This window comes from Thalassophryne amazonica, chromosome 3 (assembly GCF_902500255.1).
Source record: "Thalassophryne amazonica chromosome 3, fThaAma1.1, whole genome shotgun sequence".
In the NCBI taxonomy this organism is placed as follows: Eukaryota; Metazoa; Chordata; class Actinopteri; order Batrachoidiformes; family Batrachoididae; genus Thalassophryne; species Thalassophryne amazonica.
Genome location: NC_047105.1, coordinates 83,622,579 through 83,637,916, shown reverse-complemented (window position 1 = coordinate 83,637,916; position 15,338 = coordinate 83,622,579). Strand labels below are relative to the sequence as shown.

Here is a 15,338-nt window from a genome sequence, read left to right as displayed (position 1 = left end):
AACCTTGAACCTTCGTGTGCATGCGTGAATTTTTTCACGCCTGTCGATTGCGTCATTTCCTGGTAAGCAGCCTTTGTGTGGGATGTTTGCTGTGCGCTTAGCGTTTTTTCATTACAAGGAAAAAGACGGAATGACTGGAGCACAGCATCTGCATCAAATTATGCCAGAAACTGGGCGACACCCAGGTGGAAACCATTTGGATTATTCAGACAGCTTTTGGTGACGATCCTATGGGCATCACAGAGATTAAGGAGCGGTACAACCGGTTTAAAGACGGCCGCACAATGGTGGAGAGCGAGCCACGCACCGGTCGTCCATCAACATGCTGAAATGACCGGATCATTTCCAAAGTGAACGCTGTGGTGATGCGGGACCGTCGTGTGACTGTCCAAAAAATTGCAGAAGAGGTGGACATCAGCACTTTTTTTTCCACTGTGACAGAAAATTTGGCCATGAAAAGAGTTGCAGCGAAATTCATGCTGATGGCTTCGGTACGAAGCTGACAAAGCAAAAGCGCCACCGTGTTGAAGTCTCACAGGACATGTTGTGACATGCTCACCTCTTCCACAATTTCTCGGATAGTCACACGACTGAAAAGCCACCGAAAGTCATCTGAATCTTCCGAATGGTGGAAGAGGTGGGCATCATTTTTCGGAGTCCAGCATATCATGTGAGAATTCAACACGGTGGCGCTTTTGCTCCGTCAGCAGCTTCGTGCCAAAGCCATCTGCATGAATTTCGCTGCAACTCGTTTCATGGCCAAATCTTCCGTCACAGTGGAATGTGCCGAAAAAGTGCTGATGTCCACCTCTTCCGCAGTTTCTTGGATAGTCAACACGAGGGTCCCGCATCACCACAGTGTTCACTTTGGAAATGATCTGGTCATTTCAGTAAGTTGATGGCCGACCGGAACGTGGCTCGCTCTCCACCGTTGTGCGGACATCTTTAAACCGGTTGTACCAGTCCTTAATCTGTGTGATGCTCATAGCATCTTCACCAAAAGCCGTCTGAATAATCTGAATGGTTTCCACCTGGCTGTCGCCCAGTTTCTGGCATAATTTGATGCAGTCGCGCTGCTCCAGTTGTTCCGCCATTTTCCTTTCAAAGAAAATCCGACGAGAGACTACACCCATCCTCACACAAAGGCTGCTTACAAGCAAATGACGCAATCGACAGGCGTGAAAAAATTCACGCATGCGCACGAAGGTTCAAGGTTGGCTCATGCAAGCACACGTGATTCAAATCCATCAGGTTTTTGAAAAAATAAAAAGGTCTGATACTTTTCTAACAGACCTCGTACTTATTTTTCTCACTGTACACCACTGCTATAACGCAGTTCACCTTTCACGGCCTCGCAGGGTTCACAGATTTTTTTAGTCCAATTTTGCATGCTTTTTTAATTTTTTTTTTATTTTTAGAAACAGCGCATTGTGTTCTGCGTCCTCATCAAGCACGCCTTTCGCGGCACCGCGAATGCAGAGCACGCGCATTGTGTTCTGCGTGTCTGTTTATAAGAATCTTCTTGCCCAGAAGAAAAAAAGAGCGCCAACAACTACCCATAAAGTTCTGTGTTCTTCACTCGGAAAAAGACACCTGCACCGAGGTGTCACTCAGTGGAAAAAGACGCGACAGTGCAGCGGCCCAGGACGACGAGGCACGATCAGAGGAACTGTGAAATACTGGTCAGTCACTATTAATAATTTCTTATGTGTCCAGCCTCGTAGGTTAATCGATAAATTCAATTTGTTAGTTCTAAAAGCCGTCATAATTATTTATAGGAAAACATTCTATTTTTATTTCTCAAACAAATGTTTGGGCCTGAAAACAGGTTGGTCTTATTTTTCTACTAAGGTTTGAACTTTGAGAGTGTTTACACAGGAAAGAAAAGTGAGAAAATGTTAATGCCTGTTTGAGAAAAGTGTATAAAATGTGTAGTGAGGGGTTTTTCATGCCTTAAAATATCTATAATAATTGTAAAAAATAACGCTGACTATTCTGTGGATTTCGCTTATTTTTAGAACATAACTCCTGCAATAAACGAGGGACCACTGTATGTGTAAATGATTGTTGTACAAAAGCTTGATATATCTGTTGCTGAGACAGATGATGACTGGAATGCAGTTTTAAGCAGAAACGAGGTGACGCTCAGAAATGCTGCTGCTGAGCTCTGAAATGACGCATGCGCAGTGAAGGGCAGCCCAATTTTTTTTTTTAGGGGGGATCGTTCAGTTGGTGACACCGAATTAATGACGACCACCACCGCTGCTATGCCCAACAGGGTGCCAGCAGAAATTGAGCTACTGCTGGGTGAAGAAGAACAAGAGGAGGAGGCGAACATGGCCAGAAGGAGAGGAGGAAGACTAGAAGCATGGAAGTTAAAGTCAGGACTTTGAATGTTGGCAGTATGACTGATAAATGGAGAAAGTTGGCTGATATGATGTGTGCAACTTGTGAAAGGGAAATAAGGCCAGGTTCATCAGTGGTGGGTTCAAGTTGTTGTATCATGGTGTGGATGGGAATAGAAATGGTACTGGGATCATTTTAAAGGAAGAGTATGTCAAGTATGTGTTGGCTAAGACAGTGTCTCATAGGGTGATGAGTGTGAAGTTGGAAAATGAATATGTGATAATGAATGTAATCTGTGTGCATGCCCCACAGGTAGGTTGTGAGATGACTTTGAAAGATTTCTGGAGTGAGTTAGATGAGGTGGTTTAGAGTGTACCCTTACCAAAAAGTAGTATATGCAAGTATGTTTCAAGTATACTTCTAGTTTACTTTTTATATACTTATAAGTACGATTTTTTGGTAAGGGTACACAAGCATGAAAGAGTGGTGATTGAAGCAGACTTCAGTGGGCATATTGGTGAAGGGAACAGAGGTGATGAGGAAGTCATGGGTAGATATGGTATTGAAGAAAGGAATGTGGAAGAGCAAATGATAGTAGATTTTGGAAAAAGGATCAAAATGACTGTTGTGAGTACTTAAAGAAACGGAGGGTGACAGGGTGACATGGGGGTAGGTGCACCCAGGTGGACTACATTCTTTGTAAGACATGCAACCTTAAAGTAGACCTGCATTGAAATAAATGCAGTCAGATCTTTGGACCAAAAAATGACTTACATTTACACATAAGATCCTTCTGAATGTAGTAAAGTAAATCTGCAAGCCCAGATCTGTCATTCAACGGAGAAATCTTCATTTAAAAATGACAAATTTACAGCTAAAATTTAGCCCTCCGCAAAACTGTCATCACATCCGGGACGCTGCCGAGACGTCAGGGAAAAGACCCTATCCCAGCATGCATTGCGCGCGCCAACTGTAATTTGTGGATTTACGTCAGTTTGCATCTGCACCTTTTTCTTGTCTTATACGGAAGGATCTACTTTTTTTAAACTTCATATTGTCTTGCGGCACATTTGGTGAGTACACATTTCTTTTATTTGTGCTTGAAAATGATTTTGGGGGACTTTTTCATACGCCCGTTTGATTGAGTGGTGTCGCATTGAAAATCTACTGTCTTTCGCCTCCGGTGTTACCGTCACGGGGTATGGAGGTGGGACCCGCAAAGAATCCAAGTCATTAAAAAGATATAAACCTCTCTCAGCGGCCACGGAGCTCTGCGACTCCGATTACTGAGACGTGCGGCGCTGCGGAAAGTCTGTCCTTGCAGCAGCAGGTGTCACCGGCCGCTCCGCATCAAAACAGCGAGCGTATTCTCTGGACTTTTGCCAAGTTGGCTGCTGCGCTGCACCTCCATTCAGTAGGCAGAGAGGTGATGCGGCTGCACAGCAGACACGGGGGCGATGTGAGTGGCCCGCTTCGGCATTTATCGAGCACGCAGACTCAGTAAGCGCATCAGAGGCAGAGAGTGAGGCGTCAGGGAAGAACGTCGCCCGCTGTCGATGTCGCCGCTGATCTGAGCATGCAGAGCTGTAGCTCACATTCATTGCAGCTTTCTTTTGGATGCTGAAACCAGGATGTGTATAACAGTAACATTACTAACAGATAAAATCAATTTCAATGCGGGATCGGACTGAAGGCGGGAACGCTCCATCTTCTGCCGAACGTCACTGCAATGTCCCGGATGTACAAACAGTTTTCGCCGAGGGCCAAATTTTAGCTGCAAATTTGTCATTTTTAAATGAAGATTTCTCCGCTGAATTATAAATTTGGGCTTGCAGATTTACTTTACTGCATTCATAAGGGTCTTATACGTAAATACATATCAGCTATTTCTTTCTGAGATCTGATCACATTTATTTCAGTGCAGGTCTACTTTAACCCTCTGGGGTCCGAGGGCATTTTTTGGACAGTTCACTTGCCTGGTATAAATGTTTTATTATTGCTGTTATCAGTTCTCCCTGCATCCCACAATCAAGTTTTATGTCTCTTTTTTCAGGACAACCTGTACTTTCAGAATATATATGTTTTTGTTGTGTTTTATAAGTGTAATAAAGGTTTACAATCAGAAATAAGAAAGGAAAAAATAAAGCGAAAAATAGTTTTTTCCACACACATTTATTCAAAACACACAGCAAACTATAATAAACAACTGTTTTGACACTTCATAAAGGTAATTTGAGGTCTTGTGTGAAAGAATGTACAACAAAAAGGTTCAAACAATAAACACAAATGCACATTTTGAACAATATATACAAAATGGTGTATGCATTTTGTTATTTTGATATGGTAAACAGTGCTTTACGCCCAGAAAGCAACAGAGGTATCTAGTAATATTTACATGCAAACTAGTGGAGCAATCCTGATAGTTACACACTCTTTGTATAAGCATGTGAGATTGTCGTCAGAGGCTCTCCGTCTGCTCTGTCTGCTTTCACTTTCGCTGTGCGTAATGGCGCAGGGCACATTGGAATAGTATGTACTCATTGGAGCACCCAGGGGGTTATTCAAACGGGCCAAATAGTAACATATCACTCCTGAAAACAATCTTTGGCTTTTCACATGAGGTAAATCTGCCCTACGATTGGATTTTGGAAAACCATGTGACGGTGAACCAATTTCGATTGGACACTCACATTGCGCACGTCATCAAACAGCTTCTATGAGGAGTACAAAGATGGCCGATGGCTGGCTTGAAAGTCCGCGGAGTTAACTTTTCAGCAAAAAAAAAAAGTAAGTTTCTATCTCATATCATTAAAAGTTATTTAGAATTTAGTAAAGCTTGGTCTTAGCCGTAAGCGTCGGCCCCAGAGGGTTAAAGAAAGTGGAGACTATAAGGTGGTCGCAGGGGTGAATGTAGCTAGATGGCATCAGCTGGTGGTTTGTTGGATGACTTTAGAAATGAATATGTGGAAGAGAGTGAGAGTTCAACAAAGCATAAGATGGTGGAGGCTGAAGGAGGAAATGTGAAATTCAGAGAGGAGGTGAAACAGGCGCTGAATGGAGGGGAAGCAATTGTGGACAACTGGAAAAGTACTGCAGGTGTGATGAGGGACACAGCTCAGATAGTACATGCCAAGGGTTGGCAAAAAAGAAGTGGGATAGTCAGCGAGATGAAGAAAGTAGACAGCAGTACAAGGAAACGTGTAAGGTGAAAAAAGAAATGGGAAAGGCAAAGGAAACGGCCTACAGCAAGCTTTATATTAAGTTAAACACTAAGGAAGGAGAAAAGGACTTGTATTGATTGGCCAGACAAACGGACCAAGCTGGAAAGGATGTGCAGCAGGTTAGCGTGATAAAAGGATACAGATAGTAATGTGCTGTGACAAGCGAGGAGAGTGTGTTGAGAAGGTGGAGGGAATATTTTGAGGAGCTGATGAATGCAAAAATGAGAGAGAGGAAAGGCTGGATGATGTGGAGAGAGTAAATCAAGAAGTCTCTGGGATTACTAAGGATGAAGTGAGGGCAGCTTTGTGGTAGATAAGAGTGAAAAGGCAGCTGGTCATCTGGACCAACTGCCTTTTCTGTGTTTTTGTGTGTGTGTGTGTGTGTGTGTGTGTGTGTGTGTGTGTGTGTGTGTGTGGTGTGTGTGTGTGTGTGTGTGTGTGTGTGTGTGTGTGTGTGTGTGTGTGTGTGTGTGTGTGTGTGACATTCCATTGAAGGCATGGAAACGTTTGTAAGTTGATCAGCCAGAGCATGAAGATATGAGAGAGTAGACACTAGGCTTAGAAAACAGGTGATCTGTGAGCAGAAATATGGTTTCATGCAGAGAAAGAGCACCACACATGCAGTGTTTGCTCTGAGAATACTATTGGAGATATATGGAGCAGGCCAGAAGGGGTAGCATTGTGTGTTTGTGGACTTAGAGAAAGCTTACAACACTGTGTCAAGAGAAGAGTTGTAGCATTGTATGAGGAAGACTGGAGTGGCAGAGAAGTATGTGAGGGTGGTGCCAGATATATACAAGGACAGTGTGACAGCGGCGAGATGTGCGGTAGGAATGACAGATTCATTTTTTTTTTCATATTGCACATTTTTACTGTGAATTATTCAGTGTATCATGTATATTCATATATGCCATACAGAGAGAGTGCAGCTCAAACTGAAGTCAAATTGGTTGTATTCTTGTGGATACTTGGCAAATAAAGGCTCTTGTTAGCCTGGAGGCCCACCAGTCTTATCATATTGTAAAGAAAACACTGACATACATTAATGTCCACTCCAGTCACCACTCCTTCCTTTGATACACTCTCTATGCCACCCAATCTAACTCACTTCAGAAATATCCGTTCACCTCTGTGTCACAACCCACTTGCTGGGCATAAGCACTGATGACATTTATCATTACCCATTCATTTTGCATTTTCACTGTCACCATGTCAGACACTCACTTCACCTTCAGCACACGGTTAATATACTCTTCCTTCAGAATTACCCCTACATCATTTTTTCCTCCCTTCCACACCAAGGTAGAACAGTTTGAACCCACCTCTGATGCTTCTGACCTCACTTCCATTCCACTTGGTCTCTTGTACATGCAGTATTTCTACCTTTCTCCTCTACATCATATCAGCCAGCCAGCCCCCCCCCCCCCCCGCCTTTTACCAGTCATACTGCCAGCATTCAAACTTCTGACTCTCTGTTTTACCTTTCCTCCTCTAACGCAGCCTACAGACATGTTCTGTGGAACTTCTCCAATTTTTGCTGGCACTCTGTTGAACAACAGTAACCGCGGCAGTCCGGTCTTGACCTATCCATTATGGAAATTTGTGAGCTGTATGTTTTGATTGGCAAGATTTACGTGGGATGCCCTTCCCTAGCATATCCCTACTCATTTATCCAGGCTTCACACTGGTACTACCCCATGTAGCTCAAAGTAAGTTTGACTTGTGTGTGTGTGTATACAACCCCAATTCCACTGAAGTTGGGATGTTGTGTAAAATGTAAATAATAACAGAATACAATGATTTGCAAATCCTCTTCAACCTATATTCAATTGAATACACCACAAAGACAAGATATTTAATGTTCAAACTGATAAACTTTGTAGTTTTTGTGCAAATATTTGCTCATTTTGAAATGAATACCTGCAACACATTTCAAAAAAGTTGGGACGGGGCAACAAAAAACTGGGAAAGTTGATGAATGCTCAAAGAGCACCCAATTGGAAAAGGTGAGTGTCATGATTGGGTATAAAAGGAGCATCCCCAAAAGTCTCAGCCGTTCACAAGCAAAGATAGGGTGAGGATCACCACTTTGTGGACAACTGCATGAAAAAAATAGTCCAACAGTTTAAGAACAATGTTTCTCAATGTTCAATTGCAAGGAATTTAGGGATTCCATCATCTACAGTGCATAATATAATCAGAAGATTCAGAGAATCTGGAGAACTTTGTACACGTAAGCGGCAAGGCTGAAAACCAATTTTCAATTCAATTTCAATTTTTCAATTTCAATTTATTTTCATTTATATAGCACCAAATCACAACAGAGCTGCCTCAAAGCGCTTTACACAGGTAAGACCTTACTAACCCCCAGAGCAAAAGTGGTAAGGAAAAACTCTCTCTGAGGAAGAAACCTCAAGCAGACCAGACAGAAAGGGGTGACCCTCTGCTTGGGCCATGCTACAAACATAAATTGCATTACAATTCACAGAACAATTCATGGACGAATATACATGAAATGCTGTTGGTGCACAGGACAGGATGGTCGCCAACACCAATACAACTCCCATCTCTGGATGGAGCTGCACATTAAACAGAGAGAAAAAACAGAATCAGGCATCAGAAAGACAAGAAATACTGTATAATTTGCCAGCATTAATCAACAAGAAAAACAGAAGAAATCCTAAGGTGATCGCTGGCCACTAGCCCTAAGCTTCACTGAAAGACCCAGAATTTAGGTAAAGTTGAGGCTGCGGCACGCTCCGTTTCCTAATAAAATGAATTAAAAGGGTAAAAAGCATAAAACAAAACTGTACCAGTATACTAGCCATACGAAAGGGAAAAGAAGGGCGTCTTAAGTCTGGACTTGAAAGTCTCCACAGAATCTGACTGTTTTATTGATGCAGGGAGATCATTCCACAGAACAGGGGCACAATAAGAGAAAGCTCTGTGACCCGCAGACTTCTTATTCACCCTTGGGACACAAAGTAGTCCTGCACCCTGAAAACACAAAGCTCAGGCCGGTACGTAAGGTTTAATTAGGTCAGCTAGGTAGGGAGGTGCCAGTCCATGAACAATTTTATAGACTAGTAGCAGAACTTTAAAATCTGATCTCACTGGGACAGGAAGCCAGTGAAGGGATGCCAAAATGGGTGTAATATGGTTAAACTTTCTGCATCGTGTCAAAAGTCTGGCTCAGCATTTTGAACCATTTGGAGAGCCCAAATGCTAGACCGCGGTAAACCAGAAAATAGAACATTGCAGTAGTCCAATCTAGAAGAGATGAATGCATGGATCAGGGTCTCAGCATCAGCCATAGACAGGATGGGACAAATCTTCGCTATATTTCACAGGTGGAAGAAAGCAGTCCTGGTAATATTTCTAATGTGGAGGCCAAAGGACAACGTAGGATCAAAAATTACCCCAAGGTTCCTCACTTTGTCAGTGTGATGTATGACACACAAACCTAGGCTGAGTGTTAACTGGTCAAATTAATGCAGATGTCTCACTGGACCAAGAACCATCATTTCAGTCTTATCAGAGTTTAAAAGTAGGAAGTTTCTAGACATCGAACTTCTTACTGCTGCAAGGCAATCTTCTAAGGATTTTATGTGGACGAGATTACCGGCAGTTACTTAAGTAATGGTTTAATCACTGCAGATTTGAAACATGTTGTGTGGGCCGCCAGAAGAGGAGGTACTGCTGGCCCACCACCACCAGAGGGCACCCTGCCTGGAGTGCGGGCTCCAGGCACCAGAGGGCGCTGCCGCCTAACAGGAGTAGCCGGGGTGACGGCTGACGCTCATCACCTATGACAGCTGTCACCACTCATCTGATCAGCATCAGTATATCAGCAAGACGTCATCTCCACCTCTTTGCCGAGATATCGCTCTACCAAGGAGGTAACGTACTCAGCCAATTGTATTATCGTCTTGACAGTAATACTTTGTTGCTTGTGTGTAGGACAGCTGGAGACTGTATTGGACTTTATTGGATAAGTACTCACATTCCTACACTACAGTATTTTTCTGACGAGAGGTGGAGGTGGTGTTTCTACCCTACGTGCTGCTCGGTGCAGACGCACCCACATCTGACTGTTTCTGTTCCTCGCCAGCAGTACCGGATCCGACGAGCGGAGGCAGTGGCCACCTGGGAGTTCGGGACTTGGCGGCTCCAGTATTCCCGGGGTTCGGTGGCGGAGGAAATCGGGTGGTTCCGGTTCGACTTGGACAGACGTCTCCTATCTTCGAGCCTGCCCACACGACACCGTTGGAATTCGGCTTATTCTTTGACATTGTAATCGGTTGTGTTTGTTGTGCGTGTTTCACAACAGTAAAGCATTGTTATTTGACTTCCTCCATTGTCCGTTCATTTGCGCCCCCTGTTGTGGGTCCGTGTCCCTACACTTTCCCAACAAAACATTTAGGAACAGATCCAGAAGTTAAAGAAAGAGTAATCAGTTCCACCACAGTCGGCCCAAGAGTGGGCCACAGGTCCTTAAACAGTTTTGTTTGATATAGGATCAAATAAACAGGTTGTGGTTTTTGTTGACATTACGAGTTTCGTCAGCATGCCTTGTGAGATACTATCAAATTCTGTAAATCTAGGTAATAACCTGTGCCTGTGACATTCGACCCCTTAGGCGGCAATGCATTAAAAACCAAGATCATTGTGTAAAGGATCTTGCCGCGTGGGCTCAGGAACACTTCAGAAAACCATTGTCAGTTAACACAGTTCGTCGCTACATCTACAAGTGCAAGTTAAAACTCCCATGCAAAGTGAAAGCCATACATCAACAACATCCAGAAACGCTGCCGCCCGAGCTCATTTGAAATGGACAGACGCAAAGTGGAAAAGTCTGCTGTGGTCTGATGAGTCCACATTTCAGATTCTTTTTGGAAATCATGGACGTTGTGTCCACCGGACAAAAGAGGAAAAAGACCATCCAGATTGTTACCAGCGCAAAGTTCAAAAGCCAGCATCTGTGATGGTATGGGGGTGTGTTAGTGCCCATGGCATGGGCAACTTACACATCTGTGATGGCACCATCAGTGTTGAAAGGTACATCCAGGTTTTGGAGCAACAGATGCTGCCATCCAAGCAATGTCTTTTTCAGGGACGTCCGTGTTTATTTCAGCAAGAAAATGCCAAGCCACATTCTGCACGTGTTGCAACAGTGTGGCTTCATAGTAAAAGAGTACAGGTACTAGACTGGCCTGCCTGCAGGCCAAACCTGTCACCCATTGAAAATGTGTGGTGCATTATGAAGCACAAAATACGACAACAGAGACCACGGACTGTTGAACAACTGAAGTCGTACATCAAGCAAGAATGGGAAAGAATTCCGCCTACAAAGCTTCAACAATTAGTGTCCTCAGTCCCCAAATGTTTATTCAGTGTTGTTAGAAGGAAAGGTGATGTAACACAGTGGTAAACATACCACTGTCCCAGCTTTTTTGAAACATGTTGCAGACATCCATTTCAAAATGAGCAAATATTTGCACAAAAACAATAAAGTTTATCAGTTTGAACATTAAATATCTTGTCTTTGTGGTGTATTCAATTGAATATAGGTTGAATAGGATTTGCAAATCATTGTATTCTGTTTTTATTTACATTTTTCACAACGTCCCAACTTCATTGAAATTGGGGTTGCATATCAAACTTAATTTAATGTTAGCTCTGCCCATCACTGGGAATTGCTCTGTTCATCTGCATGTCAGCCCATCTGTCCATGAGTCTTGTAAGAGCCATGCCTACTAATGCTTTTGGTATATTTCAATGAAACTTCAAACAATGATCACTCATCATAGGAAGATGTGCATCATGGAAAAAATTCTGGTCTGATGTCTTCAAGCTGGAATAACTGGATTTTTTGTTTTTGAATACATCATATTTGTCAATTAATGTACAGAGTTTGACCATTTCTCACTTCATGTATTTAATCACAAAAAAATACTACCACCATTAAAGCAATGAGTATGACAGTGGACAGTATGAAGGGTTATGATTTTGTGGTCTTGGTCACAGAACTCAAGTTTCTGTCTGTCTGCAGGAAGCCATAATGAGGCTGAAACCAGTAACCCCCCTTTTTCTGAGAGTCTCCAGCAGAACAGACAAAGGTGTCCATGCTATCTGTAACACTGCCCACTTTGACCTCCAGTGTGGGAATGACAAGCCCCTGTTTACTGAAGAGATTCTTGTAGAGGCTCTTAATTACCATCTTGCATCAGAGCAAATCCAGTAAGTCTGCTGTGCTCTTCAAAGTCATTTGACCACAATAATTTGGTGTTGGAAAAAAAAACTGGACTACTTCATGAACTACTAGTACAACACTGTATAATAGGTGGTTTTCATTTTAATTCACCTATTGAAACACAGGTTAGAGAATTGATTTGTGTTTTATCGTACTTACCATTGTTTTCATATATCAGAATGTGTAAATTGGAATTAGAGCAGCGGGTCAGGATTACTTCCAACATGGCATTTTATTGAATTGTGGAAACCAGTTTTTCAAATCAAAAAGTAAAAACAAAAAAGTTCTTATTGTAGTGTTTCCTCATTATACTCGTACATTTTGTGGTGGTGGGTTGCCACCGCTGTTTCAGTAGGGCAGGTGCACGTTACATTTATTTGATCAGCATATGTGTTAGAAATATTCTGCAGAAATACACTTGTCAGTTCACCTGGTACATTTTTTTCTATGAAATAGTACATTTTGTATATCTGACAGCGCTTCAGTCTTGCTCTGTTTCATAAGGATGAAGCAATCACAGGCAGCACTCAGTGCTGCCATGGTGCTCATTTTAAAAACACTTCATTCTCCTTTGCTTAAAATACACTCCAACTCTGTTTCTGGTAGGCGGTACACGTGATTTACCCTTCTTACAGAGCAATCATGCAGTGATTTCCACGAAATATAAGCAAGAATTTCTTGCTGTGGTGGTTGATTTCCTCTTGCTTACAGAGGACCCCCCCCCCCCATTAGAGTAACGCTGTGGTCAGATTAGCCACAAATGAAGGTGACAAGCAGTTACAGTTTATTACTTGATGAGAATCGACAGTCATTACAAGCGCAGAGCATGCATTTAACACTTGCCTATCTATTATATCTGTGGTTGTGTCCATAAGCTAGAGTAACTTCTTTGTTCTGTGGAGTTAGATGTTATAGGCACACTAGACGAGCTTAGTGTCTGGGTGGCTTGCATGCCTGCTACAGAGTATGGGGAGATGGAAAAAAAAGCCTGTAAAGCTTGCTGTCCAGTTGTGGTGCCTGATTCACATTCACCTATACTGACTGTGAACCATTTTTCTGCTCTACTGATGCCTGTTGATAGCCCTCCCAGCTTACAGGCAACCTCCATCCCCAGGCTGAAACGGCATGCGCGAGTGATGGGGATTCCATCACCCGCAAAGTTAGACTAGACATGCCAGCTGATGTTAAATGTATACCTAGGGCCAGAACATCAGACATTGTCTCTCATCTTCGGGTGCTGACATCACATAAGGACAGACAGATTGAGGAACATGACACTAGATATAGTCACATTGTTATTCATGTCAGCGTCAGTGCTTTAGGATGCGACAATTTGAGGTCACAAACATGTACATACAGAGGACCTGTGATCTTGCTAGAAAGATGTGTTGGCATTGAAGAGTTCTCTTTGGTCCCTTCCCCTCTTGGGGGAATGATAAGGTATATAGCAGGCTGACATCATTAAATAGGGGGCTGGTGAAGTTGTATAGGCAGCAAGGATTTAGATTTATTGATAACTGGCCCTCTTTCTGGAGTCACTGTGGCTTGCTGATACCAGCCAGCCTTCACCCTACTGGGGAATTCACCACCATCTTATCTGCAAACAGGGGCGGGTTGTTCATAAGGGCGATTTGGGCGACACACTGCCAAACGGGAAAAGGAGAGTTTTTTTTTTTTTCTGACTGAGTGTACCCCTTTTACAGTGTTTATCAGTGTTCCAGACCCTTTGATCTGTCGCTGAATGCCATTGTCCGGTCAGGTCTTGACCATTCTGGTGCAGTTTCAGTCAGGTTGAAAATTGCGCCACACATCGCTTCCTCTCATGTAAAATCACTATTTTTCACAAAACTGAACTTTTAAAGAAATCTTTGTGGATTCTGGGTGTGCACAGCATGCTACATGTTTACATTCTTGGGCTATGCTACCAACACAAATTACAAAACAATTCATAAAACTAATATACAGGAAATGTTACCAGTGCACAGGACAGGAGAGTTTCAGAAACAGACACCACACCCATCTCTGTGTGGAGCTGCACCTCAAACATAGAGAAAAAAACAATCACACATCAGAAAGACAAAAATACAGTATAATTTGTCAACATTAAGCAACAAGAAGAACAAAAGAAATACTAAGGTGATCGCCGTCCACTAGCCCTAAGCTTCTCTAATGGCCCAGTCAAACGGCACTTAATGAAGGGCAGCAAAGCCCTGACAAACAAGAAATCTGGACTTTTGTTGGCATCATTTAACCTTTGCGCAACTTCGTTCCTGCAGCTGGCGCTTCGTCAGGATTTTTAAACTGTTGAAAAATTTAAACGAAGGGCAACGAAAACCTCAATTCGTCCATGTTTCCTTTTGCTGTCATTCTTGACATTTTTAAATCGTTTGTTTAGTTATTGTAACGTTATTGTTTAGTTTGACTTCGTTCGACCGGCTGAATGTTTTCACACAGTGCAGAAGCCGGTTTGTGAGCGCTGCTACTGCTGCTGCATTCATGTACCATCAGAAATTACAGGGAAAAGTCAGCCTCAATGGGCTCAGGTACCTTATATAGGCCAGAATTAATCTTTTGTGTTGATACAGTTAATTATTTTGCCACAAGCAACTGCTAAATTTGAAACAACAAAAAAGTTGTGTAATTTCTGACGGTACATCAACGCAGCGACAGCTGCAGCCCCTGTGTGTGCTTATTATTTTTTTATTAAATATAACAATATGAGTGTAGGAATGACAATCCAGCCCTTATGTACATGTGGCAACAAGTAGATAATTCAAAAGATTATATAAAGAGCTGTTCTGTAAGGCAGAATTCATGTTGTGGATCAGCTGCAGCTCTTGGAATAATCGCACATGGGGAGTCAATGTGTGTTCACATTGATAAATTTACTGCTCTGATATATTCAGTCATCTTTACACTTATATCTATTCCCTGTTTTGACAGTTTTCTGTTCTAAATCTAATATATATATATATATATATATATGGCTTAGTAACGTAATACAGTGATACAGCAGTGACCACAGCACACCACAGTTTTTTTTTTTTTTTTTTTAAATTGGAGCAAAACGGAGCATGCAGTGTGTCGACAGACAGTGAGGATTCTGATGATGAAGGAGATGATCCCTCTTTTGTTCGGGACGAGGAACGAGAGCAGATGATCCACTGATGTGCACACAGATCTCCACAGCTTCTGTTTGCAGTTTCTCCAGGACTCGGCGCTGGGATGGAGCTCATAGCGCTCATAGCCCTCAGAGATGCAGACACACACTGCTCCAGCTGTGGCTTCAGGCACATTTCGTTTAAAAGCGTCAAGATCGTTAGCTTCAGTTTTGTTTAGTTCCTCTTTCGTCCCTTTTGCACTCTTGCTTCACAGGCTATTCTGTGATAAAGCTCTTTTGTCCACCTTTTCTCATTGATTTGTGACTTTTTCCCTTCATTCAGGAATCATCGTGTGCTGTGTGATTGGGCCATTAAAACCCAGAATATAAATAAATAAAATTGAGGCTGCGGCCCACT

General features: G+C 42.7%; 1 protein-coding gene across 1 annotated transcript in view; it reads left to right on the top strand.

Annotated features, from left to right (window-relative positions):
- Nucleotides 1–15,338, top strand: part of pusl1 (pseudouridine synthase like 1) — a 58,137-nt gene that overhangs the window by 11,982 nt on the left and 30,817 nt on the right. The window contains exon 3 of the mRNA XM_034166994.1: nt 11,620–11,807. Within this exon, the coding sequence (XP_034022885.1) occupies nt 11,620–11,807 (188 nt within the window). The remainder of the gene's footprint in view (nt 1–11,619; nt 11,808–15,338) is intronic.